Source organism: Bubalus bubalis, chromosome 3 (assembly GCF_019923935.1).
Source record: "Bubalus bubalis isolate 160015118507 breed Murrah chromosome 3, NDDB_SH_1, whole genome shotgun sequence".
In the NCBI taxonomy this organism is placed as follows: domain Eukaryota; kingdom Metazoa; phylum Chordata; class Mammalia; order Artiodactyla; family Bovidae; genus Bubalus; species Bubalus bubalis.
In genome coordinates this window covers 106,153,706-106,179,346 of record NC_059159.1, presented here as the reverse complement: position 1 = coordinate 106,179,346, position 25,641 = coordinate 106,153,706, and the positions used below count along the sequence as shown (strand labels likewise).

The window sequence follows — 25,641 nt, the reverse complement described above, 5'->3', positions numbered from 1 at the left end:
AACATCTGTCTCTTGTGGATCTTGCACGTCTAGCAGGGGAGACAGTGGATAAACAAGTACACCAGTGGGTGAGCAAGATGCTTTCAGAAAGTATGAGCACTGAGGAGACAGAGTGATGGGATGCATGTGTCTGCAGGGGTCATGGCATTGACAGGGTGGTTAGGGAAAGAGGGACCCTCGAAGGAGATTGAATCCGAGCTCCTCCTGAGTGACAGTGAGCCGTTGTGGTCAAGGTTTGGAGGAAGAGCCAGGCAGGAGGCACTGCAGGGTGAGACGCGCTTAGAGCAGGATGCAGGCTGGTGTGCTCATTGCTGAGCGCAAGGGTGACGTAGCTGGGGGGGCCACAACTCGCTGGCCCTTGGAGGCCACAGAAGGAGCTGGGATTTTATGCTGAGTGCCATGGGAAGTCGCTGGAGTGTTGCAGGGGTGAGTGCTGTGGTCTGATTTATTCTCTTCAGAGGTCTTTGCTGCTGTGTGGAGTGTAGTTTGAAGGGGGAGCACACGAAGACTGTGCAGTTGCCTGGGCAAAGGGATGCTGCTTGCACCAGGGTGGTGACGGTAGAGCCGGAAAGAAGTTGGGGGACAGGAGGACTGTTTGGAGGGCAAGTTTACATGTAATTTTGTAGATGTCGCCCGCAGCCCTCCCTCCACAGAGAAGCTGCCATGACACCGGCAGGGCTAGGTTCTGCGGGGCTTGACTAGTCTGCAAGTTTGGTACGTGTGGGGCGGTCAGAAGAATAATGGCCCCCCAGAGAGGTCCTCACCCCTGTCCCCGGGGCTGGTGAAGATGTTACCTTCAGAGCAAAAGGGACTTTGCAGATGTGATTCTAATTCATGGGTCTGCAAGCAGGGTGGACCCCAAATTCCAGGTGGGCCCATTCTAATGCCCGAGTCCTTGGAAGTGGAGAACCTTTCCTGGCTGCACCAGAGATGCCACAACAGAAGATGCCAGGAGGTTTCCAAGTCAGGAAAAGACTTGACCACTGTTGCTGGCTTTGAAGATGGAGGAAGGGGGTGCCAAGGCAAAGATTTCAGGAGTTCTCTAGAATCTTGGAACAGCCCTTAGCTGACAGCCAGTGTAGAAACAGGACTTCAGTCCTACAACCACAGGGAACCAAATTCTTCCAGCATTCTGACTCAGCAGGGTTAGGGATCCTCCCCCGGTGCCCACAGAAACAAACACAGATCTGTTAACACCTTGATTTCAGCCTGGAGAGACCTCGGTCAGAGTGTGGGCCCAGAAAACTGCAAGAATAACGCATTTGCATTGGTTTAGATGGACAGGGAGGCCTGGCGTGCTGCGATTCATGGGGTCGCAAAGAGTCGGACACGACTGAGCGACTGAACTGAACTGAAAGCTGCTGTATCTGTGGCAGTTTGTCACACAGCAATAGAAACAAATATAGTCGATATAGTTGATATTTCCCCTTTCCTTTGTTAGACTGAACATTTTCCCATATGTTACAAGATCATTTGTATTTTTTCAATGAGCCATCTGTATGTGTCCTTTGTCCATTTCTTTATTGAATTTCTTATCTGAGAGTTCTTCGTTTATTATGGAATTGGCACTTTGTGATATGAGTTGCAATCCCTCCCCCCGCACCCTGGCCACACACACTATTTGGTATTTCAGGCCAGGAGACTGAGACAGCTGGGGGCAGACTGCAGAGGCCAGGAGCCCGAGGATTGGCCCTGGTCACTGCACTCTGTGGACGAGTGGAGGAGCTTGTGGCTCGTCTGGTTCCCCATCAGCAGACCAGAGCCAAGTAGAAATGTCCCCATGGTGGAGCAGATGCATATGACATGTTCTTCACACTCTTCCAACTTCTCTTAATGCCCTCATTTCAGTGTAACCATGGGCAGAGCTCAAGTTAAGCTAAGGGTTCCAGAGATTGAACCATTTTACATTCATGTCTGGAGCTGTGGTCTACAGATTCCAATATTACTGTCTGATGTATAATAAGTCAGCACAGCCATGACTGCAGAATGGGATACACTTGTCTAGTCAGATAATCCAGGCTGCTGGAGACTAATCTTATCCTTACCAATGTTACATGAAATTAGACTGCGTGTTACCCATCAGTTCAGTTCAGTCGCTCAGTCGTGTCCGACTCCTTGCAGCCCCATGAATCGCAGCACGCCAGGCCTCCCTGTCCATCACCAACTCCCGGAGTTCACTCAGACTCACGTCCATCGAGTCAGTGATGCCATCCAGCCATCTCATCCTCTGTCGTCCCCTTCTCCCCCTGCCCCCAATCCCTCCCAGCATCAGAGTCTTTTCCAATGAGTCAACTCTTCACATGAGGTGGCCAAAGTACTGGAGTTTCAGCTTTAGCATCATTCCTTCCAAAGAAATCCCAGGGCTGATCTCCTTCAGCATGGACTCGTAGGATCTCCTTGCAGTCCAAGGGACTCGCAAGAGTTTTCTCCAATACCACAGTTCAAAAGCATCAATTCTTCAGTACTCAGCCTTCTTCACAGTCCAACTCTCACATCCATACATGACTACTGGAAAAACCATAGCCTTGACTAGATGGACCTTTGTTGGCAAAGTAATGTCTCTGCTTTTGAATATGCTATCTAGGTTGGTCATAACTTTGCTTCCAAGGAGTAAGCGTCTTTTAATTTCATGGCTGCACTCACCATCTGCAGTGATTTTGGAGCCCAGAAAAATAAAGTCTGCCACTCTTTCCACTGATTCCCTATCTGTTTCCCATGAAGTGATGGGACAGGATGCCATGATCTTTAGTTTTCTGAATGTTGAGCTTTAAGCCAACTTTTTCACTCTCCACTTTCACTTTCATCAAGAGGCTCTTTTTAGTTCCTCTTCACTTTCTGCCATAAGGGTGGTGTCATCTGCATATCTGAGGTTATTGATATTTCTCCCTGCAATCTTGATTCCAGCTTGTGTTTCTTCCAGTCCAGCGTTTCTCATGATGTACTCTGCATATAAGTTAAATAAGCAGGGTGACAATATACAGCCTTGACGTACTCCTTTTCCTATTTGGAACCAGTCTGTTGTTCCATGTCCAGTTCTAACTGTTGCTTCCTGACCCGTAGACTCTTTCAAAATGATTTTACTGCTTCTTTGGTTGATACATGTTCGGGGTTGTGCTTCCCCCAGGGTGAGGGCTAATTGTTATTTACCAATTTCCAGATTAGTGTCAGATTAGTTAACAGATTAACCAGTCTATTAGTGCCAGATGTCCCTCTAAGAGAGTGGTATGTGGTATTAGAGGCTTAATCAAAGGTCTTCAAGATGAAGATACTTGGAAACAGAGTTTTGCTTTTACCTGGATAACTATATTGATACCTGGGGAGGAAGCTCTATGTTGTTGAAAGAACATAAGATCTTGGGTCCAAAGACTTGCGTGTTATGCAGCCTTTTTTGATTTTGAGCAGTTCATTTATTTCCCTGAGTAGTCTGTTTTCTCATTTGTGAAATAGATAAAATATTAATAATAATGCCTCCCAGTTTATCTCACAGAATCAGTGTGGTGCTCAACTAAGATTTTAATGTAAAACTTTGTAAACCACAACAAAGTACAGAAATTCAGGCCATCAAACTCAAGTTTCAGATACTAGAACAAGGAACAGAGGAATGAGGCCAGATATGACCTACCCTATTAGCCATAAACTGTGTGTGTGTGTGTGTGTTTCTTCAAAAACCTAGCTCCATGAGCTGACATGCGAACGGTGGCTCTGAGTGAGGTGTATGTAACCCCTCACAGTTCCTCCAGCCCAGCCCGTACACAAGCAACCAGGAGTCTCGGAGACGCATCCATCTTAATGCTCACACAGTGAAGTATGAGTAAGCGTTCCCCTTCTTTTCTTGGCTTTGCTTTTTTCTTTTTGTTTTCTTAGTTGTACTGACACACGTCTTTAGTGTTAGCCATCTCTCACCCTTTTTAAAGGGAGTAGGGAGTGTTGGAGAACCACACCGATAACCCAGGACTTGAGTAGAAGGAAGTTACCATCAACAAAACAGGTAGAGCACCTCCTCTATCTTGCTGCCCCTCTCAGTTTGGACAGAAGTAACATGATTCAGACCTTGGACCCTGCCTGTCGAATGAAGAAAGCAGGCACGTTGGTACAGACCTGGCCGGGGAGGGAAGAGGAGTCCCAAGGACATGATTCCAGCACCTTCATTTCTAACGCAGTGGATGAGGAAGGAATGCACAAGTAGGAGCGACATGTACTATGCATAAATTCTCATTAGCAGGTTTGAGTGTGTCTGCAGCTGTCCCAGGGCACCCCACCCTCTCGCTGCCCCCTTGTGGAGCCCCGACATCCGCTGGATGAGGGTGGTAGTCACCTCCCTAGCGCACTCTCCCATGTTTTTATCTGAGAGATGGTATTAGGAGTTACAGGGGAAAAGGAAGAAGAAGCACATCAAAGAGTGTTCTGGTGGCTTTTGAATAAGGGGCCTTATTGGCTCAGGGCTGTTAGCTTTGGGTGTGCTGTTTTCATCATGAAGCACCTGGGGTTTGTTTTTTTTCTCAAAGATGTAGATAAACTAGAGAGAATCCAAGGGAAGGGCAACAAAAATGATGTATGGCTTGGAGAGAAGGAGAATAACAGTCTATAAATATTTGAAAGGTAATATAAAAGAGGGAGAGAGATTATTTACAGCAACGGAGAGGAGTTTGACAGGCAGCAAAAGCTTGCATCTAAGAGCAGGGGAGAATTGGGTAGGACTGAAGAAACAGAGCATAGAAAGGGTGATTATGCAAAGAAATGTAATCCTCACATTAGTTTGTGTTGCCAGGAGCTGGCATGGCAGGAATAAGGGGTGTTTCTCAAACTGAGGATCCATGCATGACTGTGAATAATGTTTTCTGATTCCTGAGTGTAAAGGGAGAGAACGGGCAGTGCTTTATCCTTTGCCGCCTGGGTGTGTAATCTGTTGAATTCCCAACTCTTTGGCATCATGTTTTCAAAGGAGATAATAATGATTACAGTACTATGAGCCCTCATTTACTGAGTGTCTGCCTCATGCCAGGTATGGTCTTAGCTGCTTTGTTATTTTATATTCTCATTTAATCTCTACAACAACTTTGTAAAATAGGAACTATTTTTTCTACTTATAAAGAAACAGATTCAATACCATGCTTAAGATCACACATATTTTAAGTAGTGGAGTTGGGATTCCAGCCTGAGTCTGACTCGCAGCCCATGCTCATGGCCTGTACTGAGCTCCCTTACTCTGGTCATGATAGTAAATTGGGACCCACTAGGTAGCCAGGTTACTAAGCTAGGTAAGCAGTTTATATCCAGGTACAATGGTAAGCAAAATAGTTGATGTCCAGAGCTTCTCGCTCTCCTTTTTTTTTTTTTTTTTTTGCTTGAGATTTATTTTCTGAGTAAGTGCTACATTATTAATATACTACATTTTGTATTTTGAGTCATACCATAGGCTTTAACCAGCCTCAAAGTTATATGGTGATGTGTAGAATCTTTGGTAAGAAATAAAATTTGATAAATCAGGCATTACCCCTGATCTTAAATGCAAGTTGTAGTGGTCATTTGTTGTTAGTACTGTGTACTTTCTTGCCTTTCTGACTCTGATATTATATAGCATCCAGTGTATTTGCTAAACAAAAATACCCAAAATTAACTACTCAGAATCAGAGTGAAGAGCTAATTTTTCCCATCAGTGCAAGAAGACACTAGACCTGGACTCAAGACCTGACTTTACTCAGGACTCCGTGTTCCTCCATGTATAGGGCACCTTTCTAAGCTACAGGCAGCTCTTTCCAGGTGGCAGCCTCATCGAGTTTTTATTGGTAGCCACTGAAAATGTATGTAAATAACAGATTATTCCACGAGTGAGACGTTATAGTTAAAAGTTAACATCATTCGCATTAGCAGCTCTTTTCTTGACTCTGCTGTTCTTGGTTAAAATCTAGGATAATTAATAAGCATTGAGACTTGGGGAGAAGTTGACCTTATTCAAAGGGGGTCAGATCAGATTTTCTGGCAGGTGATAAAGTGTCAAGTGAGTTTCAGAGATAGGCTTTCTGCTAATTCCACAGCAGTTCCTCTCCGTTTGGCCCGTGGGGCCATGGAATGCAGACCACACAGAGGCTCCTAGCCACAGATGGATGGTATGGAATCCAAAATACGGCTCAAGCCACTGAATTTTCAGTTGCATTCTTCACCTTGCCAGTCCTAGTCATGGTTCTGCACAGAAAGAAACAACCGTCCGGAGTTGTGTGCCTTTTGAAAATAAAGAGCTCTTTGCTTGCTGTACCCATGCTGTTCTCTCAGGAGTGCCTCTAGTGAATTTCTCTCTGGAGCCATCCCTAGATGACTTTCACTGTAAACTGTAATGATTTTACCCTGGTCATATTTCTCCCAAGGTCTCCTATCTCGGTTACTTGTAAAGCTACTCCTCCCCTCTCTTGTTCTCTTTGATCTTTTATAATTGGCTTAAAGCTCTCCATATTTAATCTGCAGTGACTTTGTTTCTCCTCCCTATTTTGGTATTTTCAGTCCCTGCAAATTTAATAATCTGTCGCTTATTATTTTCTTAGTTTTTCTTAGGGTGTTGTATTCCTGTTGTACTATTTGTCTTTCCTCCTTGTCTACGTATTTTTAAAATTTTTGTTATTAATGCATGTCTGCAGTCTGTATTTTGACTTGCAATAAATAAAGTCCTGCACATTCTGAGAAGTTGTTGGGCTTCCTCGTTTCAGACTCATCTGAACCTAAGGTGACTTACTTGCATATGGTAATGTTATGACAAAATGACCTTTCCTACTTTAGAATTAAACCATTAAGCACCCAGTTGGTATAGAAGGAATGAATGAATGAATGCAACTTTTGAGTATTTGAGCGCTTTCCCTCACAAGTTGGCCTCCTGGTACAAACGACTGTGACTGCTCAACTTGTATAGAAGAGCAGCTCTGTCACCTCCTCTGTGGTTGACTTTCTGGTGAGTCCTTTCCGTGACAGCATCCGCAATGGTCTTTTCAGTAAGTTCAGCTCTGAAATCCTTTCAGTCCCAGCCCTGTAGTTTCTGCTCAGGTCAACTTTACTGCCGCTTCTGGGCTGGGTCTAGTCCAGGGACAGAAAAGCCTCAGGTGAGTCTCCAGGCTTTGCCTATGTTGGTGTCTCCTTTCTGGGAGTGGGGAGTGGGGGCAGACAATTTCATCTCAAAACTGGTGTGTTCATAGGAGTGTATGCTTTTTGTTGGCTGGGTTCAGATAATTGCTCTTGCTTTATTGTTGAGTAGAAGACATCTTTATTCTCTAACTTGTCAATCTGGTATTGTTTTTGTGATGAAACAAACCTTGAGACGCACAAGTGAGGCTGGTGGTTGACGCAGCCTCCAATGATACCCGGTGCTGCCCACAGAGTTGGCTGGCTGCTTTGCTGCAGATATGGGCCCCCTGTTTTAGAGTTTATGTAGTCCTCCTACCATGCCATGGGCTGTACCCACGCAGAGAGTTCCTGCTTCTGTGTTTATTTGGAGAATTGCCACATGGTTTTGATACTGGTGACCTTTCTGTGCAGTGCAGTTTCTGAGAGCATGTTAGATTTCCACAGACCCAGATGGACAAAATCTGCACAACACAGGTCCTGGATCTGGAAGATGAAAATGTCCATGATGCCAGGGTGACTGTAGTTGTAAGGAGTTGGTCACTGGTACAGCTGGTTCACTCATGCTCTTGGTCGTCATGATAGCCTTGTGGTTGACAGGCCCAGATTGGCTATTAGTAATCATTTATTTCAGCTGAGATTTGATTTTCTTTGCAGTTAGGAAGTTGATTGATACGTAGACGTACACATGTGTATGTAGACACACACTTGTATGTATACATATGTATGACACATGTGTGTATATATCCCAAGTTTTCAGAGCCCTTATGGCCCTTCAGCTGTTGCTTCTACCAGTCTCAAAAGCCATAGGTTTCTGGCTCTCACCCCTCAGAAAGGAAAGGCATTGTCTCAGTTGAAGCCTCGCTTGGAAGACCTGGTTGGCAGAGTTTTCTCTGACTGTACAGAGGCTGGGGATTTGGGTGGCCCCTGCATGGGGAGACAGGAACCATCACAAGTGTGACGCTTTTTGCTGTGCCTTCTTATACATGTGGTCAGTGACATGTTTGGTGGAGCAGTTACCTGTGAAGAGACAGCAGAGCTTGGAGGCAGTCACTTTACTTGGTATGTAGTGGCTTGTGTACATGATTTAAGGCCAGCTCCACACAGTTGGCAGCAGCTGGCCACGAGGCCACAGCAGTAGACTGACCATTTCATCTCCCTGACCTCTGTCTGTGGAGTCTGTCTTGACTTTGGTGTTTGATGCACCTTCAGGCCAGCATGTGAATAGTTAGTGGTCATGTGTATTTTTCTTCAGGAAATGGTCAGTAGCAACAGATGTCTTAGCTAAAGGTTTTCATATCTAAGTGGCTTCCTTTTCCCTCAGTGACACAGCCTGGTGGTGAATTATGAGGTGTCAGATGGGGTCCTGCTGTAAACCACATGCACATCCTTAGACTTGCCACTTGAGCTTCTCCAGGTATCAAAACGAAGGATAACATTTTCTTCCTATACCTTCCCTGTTGTCAGATTTGCTGCAAACTGTTAGGTTTAATTCTCTGTGGTTCCCTTACCTGGCTTTGGTAAAGCTCATGGTTGAAAGGTTGGGCAAATGTTTATTTTTAGAGTCTCTTTCTTTTTATTTCAGAGGAGTTTTATTCAAAAGGAAAGGACGACAGAATGAAAATCAGAAGGGCACACATGAAGGGTTGTATCCATTATGGAGCTTCTGTGGAGGGTCTTGGGTGCAGTTGTAGTTAGTGACCATACAGAGATGGGGTGGCTCCTTCCTAGCTTTTCGTGCGTGAAAATTATAATAGCTTAGAGTACGTCTCACGCCCTCACACCTGAGTGATACAGCAGAAAAGACACAGAAATGCCAGGGCTGGCTGAGTATTTCGGCATCTGTGTGTACAGCCAGTAGTCCCCCACCCCTCTCCTTTCCCTGCTAACATTGAAAAGTGAGGTAAATATAAGGTGATATTTTGGGCTGTGTCAGCAAATGTCAGTTCTAGAATTAATACTTTAAATGCACCTGGAATCCCCAAATCCCGTTGTAATCACTGATTTGAACATAGTTCCTCCTCCTCAAAAAAAACGCTAGAAGTGGGAACACACATATTGAATTAAAATTTTTAGGTTTCACCCTCTCTCTCTCTCCCCTCCACTATCTCCACCTTCTCCCAGTAGTCTTTAAAAAGCATGATACAATTAAGCAGCCAAATCCAAAAGAAGGGAGGATAAAGGACTCTAGATAATTCCCAGTTTGGGTTATCAGCCCCCACATAATGAAGAGTTGATTGTGCTTTATTTTCTTGTTATTTGAGGGGAGGGAATACTCCATGGAGGTGGGAAAGGGACATCTGGAGGGGATCTGAATGCTCGTGATTTGAGATGAGTTTGCCTGTAAAAGGGTCTTGTGTCGGCTTTGGAATATACCATTCAGTGTATGGAGGGTCAGTAAAGGTTCCTTCACAGATTTGGTAAGAGGGAGCAGTTAACTGTACCCGCGTGCAGTCCTGGAGGTCGTAGAACATGCCAGGAGAAATAATTACGCATGGTAATGGGCAATTACGGATAATGGCCTTCTGGGGGTGGCAGAGAATGCACAGCCCCACAGCCTTGCCTGGAATGAACATTGAATAGCACATTAACTTTATAGCGAGCTAAAAGTTCAGCCTGGAATGGCAGCAGTCCCCTCAAATAAATAAAATCCCCATCTTATTTAAGGGAAGGACCGTAGTTACTAAGCTCCTCAAAAGCAGAATTCGATACACGAGGAGGTGGGGACTGGCAGAAGGGAAGGCAGGTCAGCAGTTCTCCACCTGCTGGTTTTGTCTCATTCAGTAGAGGTGCTACCCACTCGTGGCAGGTACACAAGTGGAGGGGTAGTTTGCTTTCCAGGTGCCAGGTTTGTGTCTGACATTTGATATAGCCCTGTCATGACTGCCTTGTGGGAGAAACAGGCTGTTCCGCGTTTCCTGATTATGACTTAGGGGAGTGATACCACAGCGACTGCACTCAAGGCTACTGTCTGACCTCCGAGAGGGCCGGGAGCCCAGGACTCTGCTCCTGTCCAAGTTCATTTGCACTCAGGAAGCCCCGCTGGGTGCAGCCCAGCCCTCCTGGGGTCCCTGAAGATGAGCATTGAGAGCAAGGGTGCTTTTCTCGGGCAGACTGCGTGGTGGCTGTCTTGCTTGGTGGCCAAAAGAGGCTCTCAGTGTGTGTGATTGTGGCGGCAACAGCAGCTAACGTTTATCAAGCACCGAGCCTTCCTCTGCACTCTGCTCTAAGTAGCAGTGTTCACCCATGTTACGTGTTTTGTGTAGACTTAAGTAACTGATCCAAGGTCTCAGGCTGTGGATTCCAGATCTGATCAAGAGTTGGACCTGAGAGCCTGGGTTGGTGCTCTCGGTCCAAAGCTCTGCTGCCCGCTGCCCCACGTGGTGGTGAATGGCTGTGTCACTCAAAGAAATATCCCCAGTTAAGGTGTGAAGTGAGGTGCACCCAACTGGGCCTTTCCTGCTGGCTGACTGCTAACTAAGCAGCTCTGGAGACGCTGATTCCAGTTGCTCTGAAATCCATCCTCCTGTGATATGGAGGTTCTCAAAATTCTTAGACTCTAACAAATTCTCAAGGACGTTCAAAGAGGTTTTGTTTATGAGCTTTTGTTATGTGGATTATATCTATTGATATTTATTGAATTAGAAACTAAAACTGAAAAACCAAGAATACATTGGTTAATTCTTTTAAAATTAACATAAGCAACATTTTAATGAAAAATAACTATTTTCCAAAGCAGATTAGTGAGAGAGGGTGGTCTTGTTCACATTTTTACAAATAACTTTTATATGTCTGGCTTATTAATAGAACACAGCTGGATTGCCATATGTATTTAGTTCAATCTGTTGTTTTGATTGAAATACATTAGGACAGTTCAGCTTCACGTAGATAAATAGTTGGAAAAGGGAGAAAAATGTTTGAGTAACCTTTTGAGATCACTGTGACTATTCTTTGATACTAGACCAAAACTTGACAAGTGATAATTTCTTAAAGATTAGTTGCAGTGTAGATCTGAAGCCATGCTAATGAGTTTTCTGTACTCAGTTAAATAAAAATCCATCTTATACTGTAAATGGATATGTCAACCATGCATTATTTTGTAGTGTCATGCATTGGTCATTTGGAAAATATTAGTTCACTGAATTATACAGATCTCCCAAATGTTGACATTTTTATTGCAAAGTATCAGAAAATCCCACTCATTAAATATTACTGTTGATTTTTGTCGAAAGAGCCTTTAAGTTTGGGAAGCTGTCAGTGGAAAATGTTGGATGTAAGTTTTCCAAAGTTCAGAGTTTTACTTGAAAACTCAACATTTTGGCAGTAAATACTGCCAGTTGTTTTCCTTGAAGTGATAGGCTCACTTTTTTTCATTTTAAAGAAAATGGCTGCCAAATATCCAAGTCTCAGTAACCGTAGTTTGTCATCAGTCATTCTTCCAAGTAAATGATGTTTCATTAAAAAAAAAAAAGGCAGTGAGCATGGCTCTTCTTTCAAACATCTGCACAAGACCCTTTTCCAAGGACAGCATCATTGCAAAACAGAAGTGCTTTATGAGTCCTTCCCATGTGGTCACACTACATGAAGAAGATGCCCTCAAAGATAGAGATTTAATCAATTTTTTCCTGCTTCATCAAGGGCATCTTAAGGAAAAATTGACATAATAATTTAAAAGTACTTTATCTCATAGCAGTGAGGAGTACAGTGACTCTCAGTACAGCTTGGTGGAACTACCTTGAATACTGCTAAGAAACCAGGGTTTTCTCCACCATTGCAGTATTCAAGGCCAATAATAGCTTTACGTTACTGTGGAAATACTTTTGACTTCATGGATCCTTGAAAAGAAGCCGTGGGCAGGGGATCTCAACTGTGTTTTTGGAGCTGCCACTGTGGGTGTGAGGATGGGAACCCTTGGCACTAAGCACCCAGCCCTGATGGGCTCGAGGCAGTTACACCTGCTGGCGCTGCCATCACCTTGGGGCTCTGATGCCTGGGTCCCCAGCCTAGGGGTGTGGCCTGGTCCCGAGGGTTTTACCCTTCCACCTGTCCTGTACAGCCCCAGGTAAGAGCTGCTGACTTGGAAGCAGATTCCATTCCTGGGGCTCAGTTCTTCTTAGCAGTTGGTTAAGGTGCTGTTCCTGATGGCTTGAAACATTCTATAAGACAAGTACCTGACTGAAAACCAGGGATGATAAATTGACCTGGGTAAAATCTGGGGTTGCCTAAAAGCCATGTGACACGATACCAGACATAATCTGGCTTTATGTTTCTTCATATTTATTTAAGGGTCCAGTTTTTCCCTTCAGATTGCTGCCGGGGACCTGCAAGAGCAAGGTTGTTTTCCTTGAAGTGATATGTTTGTCTTATATACATATACAGTCTTATTTTTAAAGAAAAGTTATAAGAGCAGAGTCTAAATCCCAAATCTGAAAGAGACTGGCCTTGAGCAAACTGAAAAACTGATACCCCTCTGTTTAGCACCTTTCCTACTGAGAAGACGACCCTGATATGTAAACTGTTGGGATACAGTTCAGAGCAGATCTTTTCTGTGGAGACCTAAATATGTGGACACAGTCAGTCAAAAACACTCCTGATTTAAAATTTTCTCAGTGTGAGAAATATTAAAAAGACTGGAGAAAAAGATCCTCTGTAAGATAGCTCTGAGAATAGAGACCTGGGTGGAGAGGAAACTCTCTGGGCACCTTCCCTCTTCTTCTGTCCTCCACTCCTGCACGAGCCCCGCCGCCGCCTCCGGTGTGCCAGGCAGTGCAGACAGAGCCTCAGGCTGTCGGGCCCACAGAGAGACCACCTCTTTCTTGGCCATGACATAGGCTTTCATGGCCACGAGACATGGCGTTTCCTCCATATCTGACTCCCCTGTAGGGTGAATCACCTCCCGGGGCGTCCAGGGGATCCTGCCGCACCCCACAGAGGGGCGGAGGCAGGGGACTGGAGCAGAAACCGTGACTGGGAGGACTGGCAGGTGCCGGTGAGTGAGGTGGGGGCTGCCGCTGCGCCAGCAGCTGCTCCCGAGGACCGCAGAGCCAGGCCTGCACTTGACGTGTCCGTCAAATCCAGTTAGGACTGGATTTCAGATCCAGTTAGGACTTTTCCTGGGAGGAGAGTCCGAACTCCGTTAAGTGTTCAGTTACAGAACTCTGTGCTGTTCGGCAGCACCCTCCTTCTCATCCTGATGGGACCCTGTGCCCCTCCTCCTCTGCTCTCCAGACTGCTCTGACATCCCATATACTTTTGGGGCCATGTCCCCTTTCTTTGCTTGGAATTGCTTGCTTTCACCTTTACTCTCTCCTCCTTTGTTTAAAAATGTCTTCTACTATGGAAACCTCTGATCTCTGAAATTCTGCCTTGCACGCTTCTCCACACAGAGAGGAAACTCCTAGAGGACAGGGTTGGCTTTTGCTTAGATTCTGGGCCTCCCCGCCCAGCACTTTGAGAGCTCCTGCACACAGGGGATGTCCTTGTCACTCACAGAGCTTCTCAGTGGCCCAAGTGGCCTCGACGTGTTTCAAATGTGGCAGCTCTCCTGGAAGCAGAATCCCTGCCCCCTTTGTATTCTCTCTCTCCCCACTCTCCTTCTTGGTTCCTTTGATCTGGTCTTGACCAACAGTCCCCTCCCCATTTTCCCCGCAGATCCCTTTGCACCTTTGCATCCCACATTGACATTGATATTTTACAGGTCTTTGAACCAAGCCTGCTCCTGGCTTCAAAGACCAACTTCAGGTTCACTTTTATTATGCAACGCCTTCACCCTACAAAGAAAAGTGACCTTGACAGATTTCTCCAGGACCAAATGACAAAAAAAAAAAAACAAAAAAAAAACATTCCTTGGGAGAGAAGTGGGCTGTAGCATCTTCCCTGTCTTGTGGACAAGAGTACCGTTAGTGAGCCGGCATCAGCAGAACTTGTGCTTTGAAGGCTGGATTTCATCTCGCCCTCCTGGCCACACAGTTGTGCTTTCCCAGAGCCTTGGTCAGTCTCTTCTGTGTGTATGTGTGTGTGTCTTGGAACCTCGCCTTATGACAGGGCTCCGCAGCATCAAAGACTAGATCTTTTGTCTCTCAAAGCACTGGGCAGGTTGCCACACACACACAGGTGCTCAGTAAATTTACTGCTCTGAATATGAGTAGCAGGGGAAGGTGGCAGGTATGGTGATGCCCCTTGTCCACTGTCACGGTCACCACTTAATGGTGTCAGCAGTAGGCCCGCTGCTGTCTCAGTCATCAGGCTTCTGCACCAGCTCTGCTTTAGCTCAGAAAACCCACCCATTTCCTTGATTGGGTTGTGAGCTTTCCTTCTTGGAGCTGGATGAGTGCTCAGAGGGCCCAGGCCTTCCCTTGTGGCTCAGCTGGTAAAGAATCTGCCTGCAATGCTGAAGACCAGGGTTCGATCCCTGCGTTGGAAAGATCCCCTGGAGAAAGGAAAGGCTACCCACTCCAGTACTCTGGCCTGGAGAATTCCATGGACTGTATAGTCCAAGGGGTTGCAAAGAGTCGGACATGACTGAGTGACTTTCACTTTCTGAGGGCCCAGGCATCAGCTCACTGGCTTTTCTTCCGTGTGTAGCAATGTCAGGAGCTGATTAGTTTGGACATTGGGTTGCCTTGTGGAAAAGACTGCTAAAAACAGGGAGCTGAGGACCCAGGTAGCTCAGTGGTGTACCTATCAGTACAGGAGATACAGGAGACACAGGTTTGATCCCTGGTTGGGAAGATCTCCTGGAGGAGGAAATGGCTACCCACTCCAGTATTCCTGCCTAGAAAATCTCATGGATAGAGGAGCCTGGAGGGCTACAGTTAATGGGGCCACAGAGAGTTGGAGCTGAATGAGCAGGAGGAAGCCTCATTGTTCCACGTTGTTCCAGCAAGTGGCACCCTGCTGTCTCCTCCAGATTCTATGACATGTCATCAAACAACTTTGTCTTTTCTTAAGATCTAATGTTCCTTAAAAAAAAACAAGGAGCAACAGCTTGTACTTGTGCTGCACCTTCCTACCATTCAGCACGTGATAGTGGCAGGCAGTGCACAATTCTGCCTGGCTGGTACCTCTTAAAACCAGACGCTCAGTAGGACAAGCACCACACAAGGGATGGGATTGCAAAGAAAAATAAAACCCAGTATGCATAAATCCACCGCTTACGTGAGATGGCTGTGAATCATAAATTTTAGTTTCCTATGTGATCTTTCATATAGAAAATGGTGGGGTTTGGTTTTGTCATTGAAAAGGGAGTATGGCTCCAGATTTGAACACAAAGGACTCAAAGTGCAACAACTCTGGGAATCTTGACACTAGCCAAGAGTGGGAGAAAAAGCCTTCACACGCCTTAAAATGAATTACTGGTTAAGTACCATTAATATGCCATGGGCCCGGAGGCCAGCATATAACACTGCAGGATCGATAAGGGTGTTTATCATGTGTGGGTATTGATCTTTCAGGAAGGAGTGAATCATATTTCACGCTGTATATGTTAGTGCAAAAAAAAAAAAAGTAGCAGTGGGAATGGGAAGATCGGGATGTGTGGATGGTAGATAAACATACAGCGCTGTAATCAGAGCCCTGCAGTGAGAAGACATCAGGTGTGTAGGCAGCGTGTCTGCAGCGTCTGTTGGCCCATCGCTGCTGGTCATTTTTCCAGAAGACATGCTTCACCAGGCCTGCTTGCTTTCCTAGCTGTAGAACCCACACCTCCTGATCTTTCTTCCTTATAGCACACATTAGGGCGCTCCCAGTCATAAGTAACAACACTTAAGACAACTGGCTGCATGCTTCTGTTTGCATCTTGGCAGAGGACATAGGGGTTGATGATTCCTGTAAAGCACGACTGGTTAAGGAAACGACCCCATTTTCTTGGAACAAGGCCGTGGTGTTCTCTATTATTATGAATATAGTTGGTAAGTCACCTTGGCCAGTTTGCATTCTGGAATCACCTTGGCCAGTTGGCATTCTGGAATAACGAAGAGGGAGACGCAGCGTAAGAGTTTCTGGCGGCCTCAGACGTTTCCGTCTCAGTACACTGCTCTGGTCTTCGTGGTCAGTCACGGTGGCTGTGCAGTTTCCAGTCCCTGTCACAGCGTGTGTGTGACGGAGCGAAGTCACAGCCACGGTCAGGGGGCCTGGTACAGAGCCGTGCGTTCAGCTCGCGGGTACGCGCCAACTGTTAGTGTCTACTGCTTTGTTTCTTTCTTTCTGAGATTTAGAAAACAGGAGTAGCCTGTTAGGAGTTTGTACAAGGAACACCACTTTTTGAATATATGTACACATACGTTGTGTATACATATGTACCATTTCATATTTTGTATGCTTCGTTTATACATTTTGTGACTTACGAATTGGAAATCTTTCGTGTTTATCATCAATTACTAGTGACACTTAGCCTGACTCACTAGCGTGACTTTGAAGACACCTCAGTGGTGAAGGACTGTCTCTGGTAACTCTTCGGAGAGCTCTGCTGTAACCCAGGTTGGAGAGAAGGCATATGCTGTTTGTATCCTTACCCTGGGTGAGGGCTGCACGTCCCTTCTTGGGCTGCAGTGAGTAAAGCATGACCACTCAGCAGTGGAGCAAGGATCTGAAAGGGGGTCTGGGGGCATCTCTGGTCCCTGGGTGACAGGTTGTTAGTAGTGTGACAGGGTTGTTTGAAGGGAGTTCCCACAACAGCAGACACGTCAGTGTTCTTCACGTGGTTCCCTTTTCCTGTTACTGCAGCTTCCCTATGCAACCGTTTAGTTACCTCTTCAGGTCTGGAGTGTTTAAAGAGTCTTACCTGTTTTGGTCTATAGGCCATATACACATACATACACAGAAGAGACTGTTCTAGCCTACTCTGTTCTTTTACCTCCTTGTTTTGAATTCATCTTTTGTGCTTGGACCAGATTAACTTTACTAAAACATTTTTATGTTATTCCCTTGCTCTAAAAGGGCTTCCCTTGTGGCTCTGATGGTAAAGTATCCACCTGCAGTGCTGGAGACCTGGGTTCTCATCCCTGTATTGGGAAGATCCCCTGGGGGAGGGCTTGGCAACCCACTCCAGTATTCTTGCCTGGAGAATCCTATGGACAAAGGAACATGGCGGGCTACGGTCCACGGTGGGGTCACGGTGGGGTCAAAAAAGAGTCAGACACGACTTAGTGACTAGACAACACCAGCGCCGTCACAGGAATCCGGTCAGGGATCACTTTTTTTTAGGGAAAATTTATGTAGCAGTTGCTTTGAATCGTGAGGCCAGTGGTGGTTGAGCTTTTGAGTGTATCAGGACCTCTTGGAGGCTTTGTTAAGACTCAGGATGCTTGGCCAGCCCTCAGAATTTCTGGCTCTGTGGGGCTGGGGTGGGTCTGAGGACGTTCTTCTCTGTGAGTCCGCAGGCGGTGGCTGACTCGAGGCCCACACGGAGCAGCGCTGGGTGAGGCCCGTGTAGCTTCCTGGGTGTTTATTTCAGCCTGGGAAGTGCCCACCTACTGGTAATGGGCACATCAAGGCTGAGAAGCATGAAGCTGTTGTTTTAAGTCAAGTTTTAATTTGAATCTTTAAGATACAGTTGGGTGGTTTATAAAATACAGAATTCGGTAGTTCCTCCTGTCCCTGGGGTGGGTGCCCTTTCCCAGTGCTTTTTAAAATGTGACTTTTTAAGAGCGTGTCAACATTTTAAAGTCCAAAATATTTAGGCATTTACTGTTATAAAGCTCAAGTGATTTTTATTATGTGAATATTGGTATGAATCAAAAGTTTTCCAATATATGTCTTAATTTATTCTTAAAACTCAATATACTTTGAAAGAGGGAATAAAATATGGTAGGTGGAAAGGTGATGGCGTTTTAATGAATTATTGTCATCTGTAGCAAAACAAATCCTTTCTTTGATCTGATGTATGATGTAGCATTTTATTTGAGGTTTAGTCTGAAGTTTATTGAAGCATTCTTGTTACCTTGAGGATTATTACTGACAACATTTTGTTGCTGGATAAACTGAGGCCTGATTAAACGTCCTGACTAGGGTTATGATGTAGAAATTCTTGAACCTGTGCCCTGAATGCCAGTGTCTTTGAGTTTCTGTTTAATTCTTTACTTCCTATTATATTTTGTTTTCTTTATCAAGAAGCTTGGTTTTCAATGGCAGTCCCTGAGGGTACCCAGTGTTTTTAACTCTAGAGACAGGGATGAGCATCTGAAATGCCTATGAGATTGTGTATGGATGTGCCACTAATGCTTATGACTGGATGGTAAGAATGTCATTCATTCCTTTTTTAAGTAACCATATAATTTATCATTTTTTGCCAAACTTGTATTGCTTTTAACAATAAAGTTTAACAGTAAAGACATGACATTGAAAACAAAAGACCTAGATACTGAAAACCACATATTCGCCACTAAGCTGAGTTTAAAATAAGAGAAGGGACCGAGGGAAGTTCAGGAGGTGAGAAGGGCACGTGCCGTCTCCAGACTGGAGTAGAATAATGGGGTTGGAGCTTCTCATCTCTTGGTTGGGAGGACGGGTAGGGAGGAAGGCAAGAGATGTTGTAAGATGATGTCCCTGATGAGGCATCGCCAGGAGCCTGCGGTGGACGGACTTGCTGTCCCAGCAGAGAAGAGACTTCAGTGCTGACTGTAAAATGAGGCTGTAAAAATAACATTTTGTTGTAGCTGTCTCCCGAATCTTCCAGAGAGTGCACGTTTAGTCATGCCTTCCCCACGTTCAGCCAGATGACACTTTCTGAGCACCTGCTCTGGACCATGTGTTACTAGTCTTGGGAATTTCTCTTCATGAACTTCCCCCTGCCTGCATGTGCTCAACCCTTCTCTTGTTTTAAAGATGAAATAACATCTTATTCCTCCTTGGAGCTTCTGGTCTTTTCTCATTTATTTTGATGCTAGGCTATTTAGAAGAAAACCTGTTCATTGATCCTTGCTGCAGATTCTTACCCCCATGTATCTGGCTGTGTGCTCAGCATGAGGATGCACAGTGAGCGGGGCTGGGGTGGGGGATGCCGCTCGCTGGGTGTCCCTTCCTACCAGAGAGAAGGCTCGTCACCATATTCACAGAGCTCACTTGCTCTTTATCTCCTGTAGGTATCTTCTCTCACTGTGCTAAAACCATGAGGCCCTGAAGGCCCAGCCGTCTGTGGCTCTTTTCCAGAACTAATTTTGCTTGATCTCTTAGCAGCAGTGGACACTGTGGTCCCTGTCGACTTTGTCATCTGTGGCATTACGCTGTCTCCTCTGTCGGGTCCTGGCCTTGGTGCTCTTTTCTCCTTTTGTAACATACTCTTCCCTACACCTTCCTCCTGCTCTTCCCAGATGCAGTCCACATCTCCAGGTGGTGACTCCCGAATCTCAACCTCTTCCATGAGTGCAGGTGCCAAGTTTCTCATCCTCACTCACCTGCCCATGTGTGGGCCCCGTGGCCCCGTGATGCAGCAGAGCTTACCCTCGGTCTCCGCTGCCGCCTAGGTCTCCTGCCCTTCCTCTTCTTCTGCGTCCCAGTTCCCGACACCCTTCGGTCCTGAGTTCTGTTGCGTTTCCCCCCACCCCCGCCCTATGTCCCTGGCACAGCCTTCCCCAGCTGTTATTTGCAGACTGCTCTGTCTCTCCCCGACTACTTCAGTGGCTCCCTGCTGGCTGTCCTGTCCATGGCTTGTCTTCCCTTCTCTTGTCTTGAGAACTGCTATCCAGCTGAGTCCCCTCACAGTGCAGCTCTGTGCTCCTTTGCTCAGAAACCCTCAGTGGTTTCCACCACACCCTGGCGAGAGCTGGGAGCCATCTCAGGCTGTCCCTCGCCTGTCTACAGCCCGCCTGTCACCCTGGCCCTCTCTTGCTCTTTTCTCACCCAGGTCTTCACCTCAAGGGCCGGTCCATCACTACAAAGTCCCCCACACTTCTGCTTCCATCCCCGTGTCCTTGCTGCCCTGTCTTCAGTTTTCTCTTTTTCTTGTGCTCATGCCCAGTCATGTCCGACTCAGAGACCCCCTGGACTGTCGCCCACCAGGCTCCTCTGTCCATGGGATTTCCCAGGCAAGAGTACTGAATCAGGTTGCCATTTCCTCCTCCAGGGGATCTTCCCCACCCAGGGATCAAACCCATGTCTCCTGCGTCTCCTGCATTGGCAGGTAATTCTTTACCACTGAGCCACCAGGAAAACCTGTTTTTCTCATTTTCACCTATTTTCTGCTCCTCTATTTATTTGGATGTGCCAGATAGAAGTTATGGCACATGGGATCTTTTAATTGCGGCATATGAAATCTTTACTTGTGGCATGCAAACTCTTAGTTGTGGCATGTGGGATCTAGTTCCCTGACCAGGGATCAAACCCATGTCCCCTGCATTGGGAGTGTGAAATCATAGCCACTGGGCCACCAGGGAAGTCCCCTGCTCCTCTTTTAAAGTGAAACCCAGGTGCAGTTTTTGTTTTATTTAATGGCAGTCTCTAGAATTCCTTTCTAGGCTGTGTGTCATCTTTCAAGCCTTAGAGATTGCATTGTTGTTCATAGGTATTTCTGCATGAGAGTCCTCGTTATAGTTTGTAATCCCGTCATTTATCCTAAACTGTAGATTCCACGTGGGCAAGGGCAGCCTAATACCTCGTAGCCATTTCAGGCACCTGGCCAACTCATAGAACATTGTTTAATAAAAAGTGTTGGAGAGATGACTTAGGAGTCCATTCAGTTGTTGATTGGGATTGATGGTTTAACATCTAGACCCTGTGCTGCAAACTTCAGCCTGTGGGTCACTTGGGCCTGTTGCCTATATTTGTGAATAAAGTTCTATTGCAATGCAAGCACCCAGCAGCCTGTATGTTTGACAACAGAATGGCCACAAAGTCTAAAATAGACACTAACTCACCTTTTAAAGCAGTGTGTCTCCCAGGTCTATACCATTATCCAGACTTGGGAAAGATAATGAATGATCAGTTGGAAGGAGATGAAAGAAACCAACGTTTGCTTCAACTCTTAGCCTCTTGCTTTGCCTTCAGACATACTGGTGTGGACAGACAAACAGAAAAGGCATCTAGATTGTCTTATTACTTCATTTAAAGTGACGTACAATTAATTTTGTTGTAAGACTTGCAGATAGACAACTTAGCTAGATTTGATCTCTAATTTCTTGACATTGGGGTAGGAAATTTCTCTGTAGAAGTTAGACGTGGTCAGGCTTTATGTAATTAAAATGACCCCTGCCTAAAATATTTTTGGCGTTCTCAGTAAAAACAATCACCAGTGCCTGTCAGCTCTGCTGCCCGAGTTGCTCCAGCCTTTGGAACTCTCCTGTGTTCTGGCCACAGGGCAAGCAGCACGTTCCGGAGCCTTGCTCTGAAGCTCTGCGGATCTTGAGGAGGGAGGCCGTATGTTGGCAAGGTGTGCAGGTAGAATTTTGTGGTCCCAAGACTGATACCATGTTGTCGTTTGCTTTCTTGCTAGAGGGGCGTATGGTCATCCAGGATATTCCTGCTGTCACCAGCAGAGGGCATGTGGAGAACACACCCGATCTCGTTTCCGACTCCACCTACTACAGCAGCTTTTACCAGCCGTCTCTGTTTCCGTACTACAACAATCTGTACAACTACCCGCAGTACCCCATGGCCTTGGCTGCTGACTCCTCTTCTGGGGACGTGGGAAATCCCCTCGGGGGCTCCCCTGTGAAGAACAGCCTTCGGAGCCTCCCAGCACCTTATGTGCCTGGTCAGACAGGAAACCAGTGGCAGGTAAGTTGTTACCCAGAGAGTGAACAGGATGTTTGAAACCACACACATACACATACACCCAAACCAGCACACGTGTGTGCCATTATGCAAAACGTGTAGAAAGTTTTCACTCTACCCATGACATCATTTAACCACAGACGTTGACCGAAAGGAATTGTAAAGAAATATGCGTATATTTCTTTGCATTTTGGAATTTTACTTTCTCATACTTCAGTGTCACTTTGTGTAAACACCCAGGGGGCCAGAATCAGTTTCGAAAGTGGCTTCTGTGTGAGGCCTCACCTCCTCCAGCCTTTAGAGCAGCTTAGAGAATACTGGACTCAGCCTTCTGGGTGGGAGTAACCGTGTGGCGTTTGCACCCTGGAAGGGAGATGCGAAATGATCCGTATGTTTGCATGGAAGAAAGGTGAGAGGAACTAGGTCACTACTGTGCTGAGCCAACTTGAGAGCATTTTTATCTGGGGATGGAGGTCAGTCTTTCATACACTAAGTATGTGTTTCTGAAATAGTGTGCAATCAAGAGCTTTTAATACTTGGGGTAAAACAAGCATTTTGCATTATCAGGGAGCGTCTGCTCGGCACCTTCTGCCTCTCGGTTTTCACCATTTCCCTCATGCCAGTCTGTCAGCGGCATATTCAAGGCCTGGAAAGCACAGCGTCCCAGGCTGGATTAGATGTTGTGAGAATGTGCACGCATAAGCGCTTAGCATCAGCGCCTCCAAATCCCCTCCACCTGTAGAATACCAATTGTGCGAGAATTGTTCTCCTTTTGGGCACGTTTACTGTGTATGGGCTTTCCATATTGATTCCAGCACACTGAGGTATATGTATTTGGGGAGTTTAGGGTAAGTCTTTGACCTTTTTGTACCCACTTCTAAAAAATGCGCATTGACATTTTCTTCTGAGCAGTTCTGTTCCATTTTGCATTTGTTGGTGTGGAGAAGTTGTTGATACTCCCTTCACCTCTCTTTTGGGCTCTCACACTGGCCTTATGGATCTGACTTCTTGTAATAGTCATGTGTCAGCTTTCATCCTCTGGGCTACTCATTTTCATTAGTTTTTCATGAGTTTTACTCTTAGAATCATACTTTTAAAAAGGTTTTGGAATTTACAGCTGATGTGAGTGTAAAGGAAATTCAGTGATTTATACATCTGCAGGCTGGAGTCCTGTAGGCCTTTCAAAGTGCCAGTTGGGTTTTATGATTTGGGACACGTTTTACGTTGATTTCTGTTAGAGATGCTCTTTTAAGAAAGGAGAAAGAAGTATCTTATTTGTTTAGTTGCTAAACAAACTTGTTGTTAGTTGTTAAGTCGTGTCTGACTCTTTACGGTACCATGGACTATAGCCCTCCGGGCTCCTCTGTCCGTGGGATTCTCCAGGCAAGAATACTGGAATGGGTTGCTTCCTTCTCTAGGGTATCTTCTCGACTCAGGGATCGAACCTGCATCTCCTGCATTGCAGGCCAGTTCTTTATCGCTGAGCCACCAGCAAAGCCCCATATATGTTATAAGGAAGCAGTAATTAAATAGAAACACTTAGCAATAATACTTATACCCAGTGTTTAAGGGATATGAGATGAACAGCTCACTTTTTCACCAAGTCACTATGGCAGGGGTGTGGGGAATGGTGTTCTGGGGCAGAGCCTCTGCCCGCCTGGCTGTTCTGCTGTGTCGGGAGGGCACCCTGGCTCTGCTCTGTGGACAGTGCCTTGCCCATTCCTGGGGGAAGCTTCCCTGGAGGGGAGAGGGTGCAGTGGCCCTCTCCTTGTTGTAGCCATGCTTTGCTGTCTCCCTTGTGGAAGGGGTCCCACAGCCGCACCTGGAGGGCCCTGAGCTGGTCTCCCTCACTGGACCTTCCCCCTTGGTCTGACCCTGGCTCCACCTGAAGGGCCTGAAACTTAAGCACATCTCCACCATCTACTGTCTTGACTCTCTCTTGCTAAGATCCGACTTCCCTCCTCACTCTTCACCAGAGCGATAACTTTGATGTTATCTTCCTTCCCTGGCTGCTTTGTGTATCATTGTGTTTGTGGGGAGCAGTGTGAAATGTTTTCAGAACAAAGAGCTCCTTTCTGGTTCCTAGAAAAGATCGATTCTAGTGAAGATTGTCATAATTTTTTAAAGCTAGACTTCTTAGAAATTAGTGGGGAGGGTCCTGAATTATTTATGAAAAGAAATTACTGACTTTTCATTGTAGAATTGAGACTTCCTATTAGTCTCCCTATAAAGTCATGTAAGTCACAAGTAATTATTGAACACCTACTCAGTGAAAAGCTTATTTTTAAAAAAGCTAGAGCATTCTCCAGGGCCAGCATCCCAGGACTCTTCCTTGGTGATGCCCTGCACTCATGCCGAGAGCTGCTTTAATCTCTTCAGGTCTGCCTCCAGCCTCTGGAGATTTGTGGCCCAATCAGGGGTTCCTGTCCTGTTGTGAAACAGGAATAACATTTGTGACACTGGAACAAACTCAGGATGAATGGCTGGTTCCACTGACCAGCAGCTCAATTTCACTTCTGCATTTAATTGCCTGCAAAAGCTGTTTATTGCCTGGTGCACTCCTCCACGGCAACATTACCTTTTAAATAAACATGTTGTACCAGGTTGACAAGGGAGAGGTGCATATCACGGGAGCAGAAATAAATATGGGAGGACTCTGAGCTGTATCTGGGCTCTCCTTGCAGTCCCCACGGCCGGCGCCCCCTGGATTAGCTTTTCAGAAGCTTGTACCACCAGAGGTGGAGACTCTGGTTCCAGGAACAGTTGGGGTGTGGTCACATGGCAGCAGAGGTGACTCCTCCCTTCTGGTGGTTCAGTCTTAAGATGCAGTCATCTGCTCATGATTATCCACCTCACTGGAATGCATTCGATTATGAAATAATGATGCCTTGAGGTCCCACTCTTTGCCAGGGATCTACCGCTGAACCAAATGGACAAAATGTCAAAAAGTAAGTCTTGGGGAAAGACTGTTATCACCTGGTATATGAGAATGGGGAATCATCTGTGTAGCTCTGGGTTTGAAACACACAGGCAGGCAGGGAATCAATGGGATGGCTAGGCCTTGGTGCACAGAGAAAGGCGCCCTCTTGTGGGCTCTACTGGGATGGCCCTTCAGCAGTTGCCTGCCATGGGCTGGAGGACCCCCGCAGGGCACCTGTAAGAGGCGCCTGTTTTTTTTTTAACTTTACAGTATTGTATTGGTTTTGCCATACATCAACATGCATCCGCCACGGGTGCCTTTTTTGACTGCTGGCTGCCTGCTGTGTTTGTTCTCCATCCTGTACCCAGCAGCGTGCCGGGGCCCTGGTTTTCACACTGCCTCCTCTTTTTATTAGTGTGGTTCAACATCAGAACAACCTCAGCTCAATGAATGCTTCTGGAGCATGTGCATTGTGGGCACAGTTGCAGCGCCTCCACTTCTGTACCCTTGGGGTCCCCCAGGAGGGCCAGAGGTGGGGGTGAGGGATAGCCAGCTAAGGCTTAAACCTGGCTCCCGCTCCTAGGGAGACAAGTATAATTAACCGTTAATTAAGCCATTGATTTTTGAAATTTCTAAACTTATGAGAACAGTATATCAAGGAGAAGGTAGTAGAATGCAGAATCTACTTCAGTTGTGAAGATGCAATAGGAGAATTCAGATCAACTGTGCCCACCTCAGCCCTGTAAGTTGCACTATCAGGCCCCCAGTTTAATGTGCATCTGGTCACATCAGACTCCTGGCTGACTGGCTAAGAAAGGGGAAGTGGCTCCCTGAGGAACACAGCCCCAGTCCTGGGCCTTTCTCTGGGTGAGGCGCTCTCTCTGCAGACACTCCTATGATCCACCGGGCTT

General features: G+C 46.2%; 1 protein-coding gene across 2 annotated transcripts in view; it reads left to right on the top strand.

Moving 5' to 3' along the window:
* DMRT1 (doublesex and mab-3 related transcription factor 1) overlaps nt 1-25,641 on the top strand; it is a 95,777-nt gene that overhangs the window by 15,167 nt on the left and 54,969 nt on the right. For both annotated transcript variants that reach the window (XM_025281579.3, XM_025281580.3), the window contains exon 3: nt 21,530-21,813. In XM_025281579.3, coding sequence (XP_025137364.1) covers nt 21,530-21,813 — 284 coding nt within the window. The remainder of the gene's footprint in view (nt 1-21,529; nt 21,814-25,641) is intronic.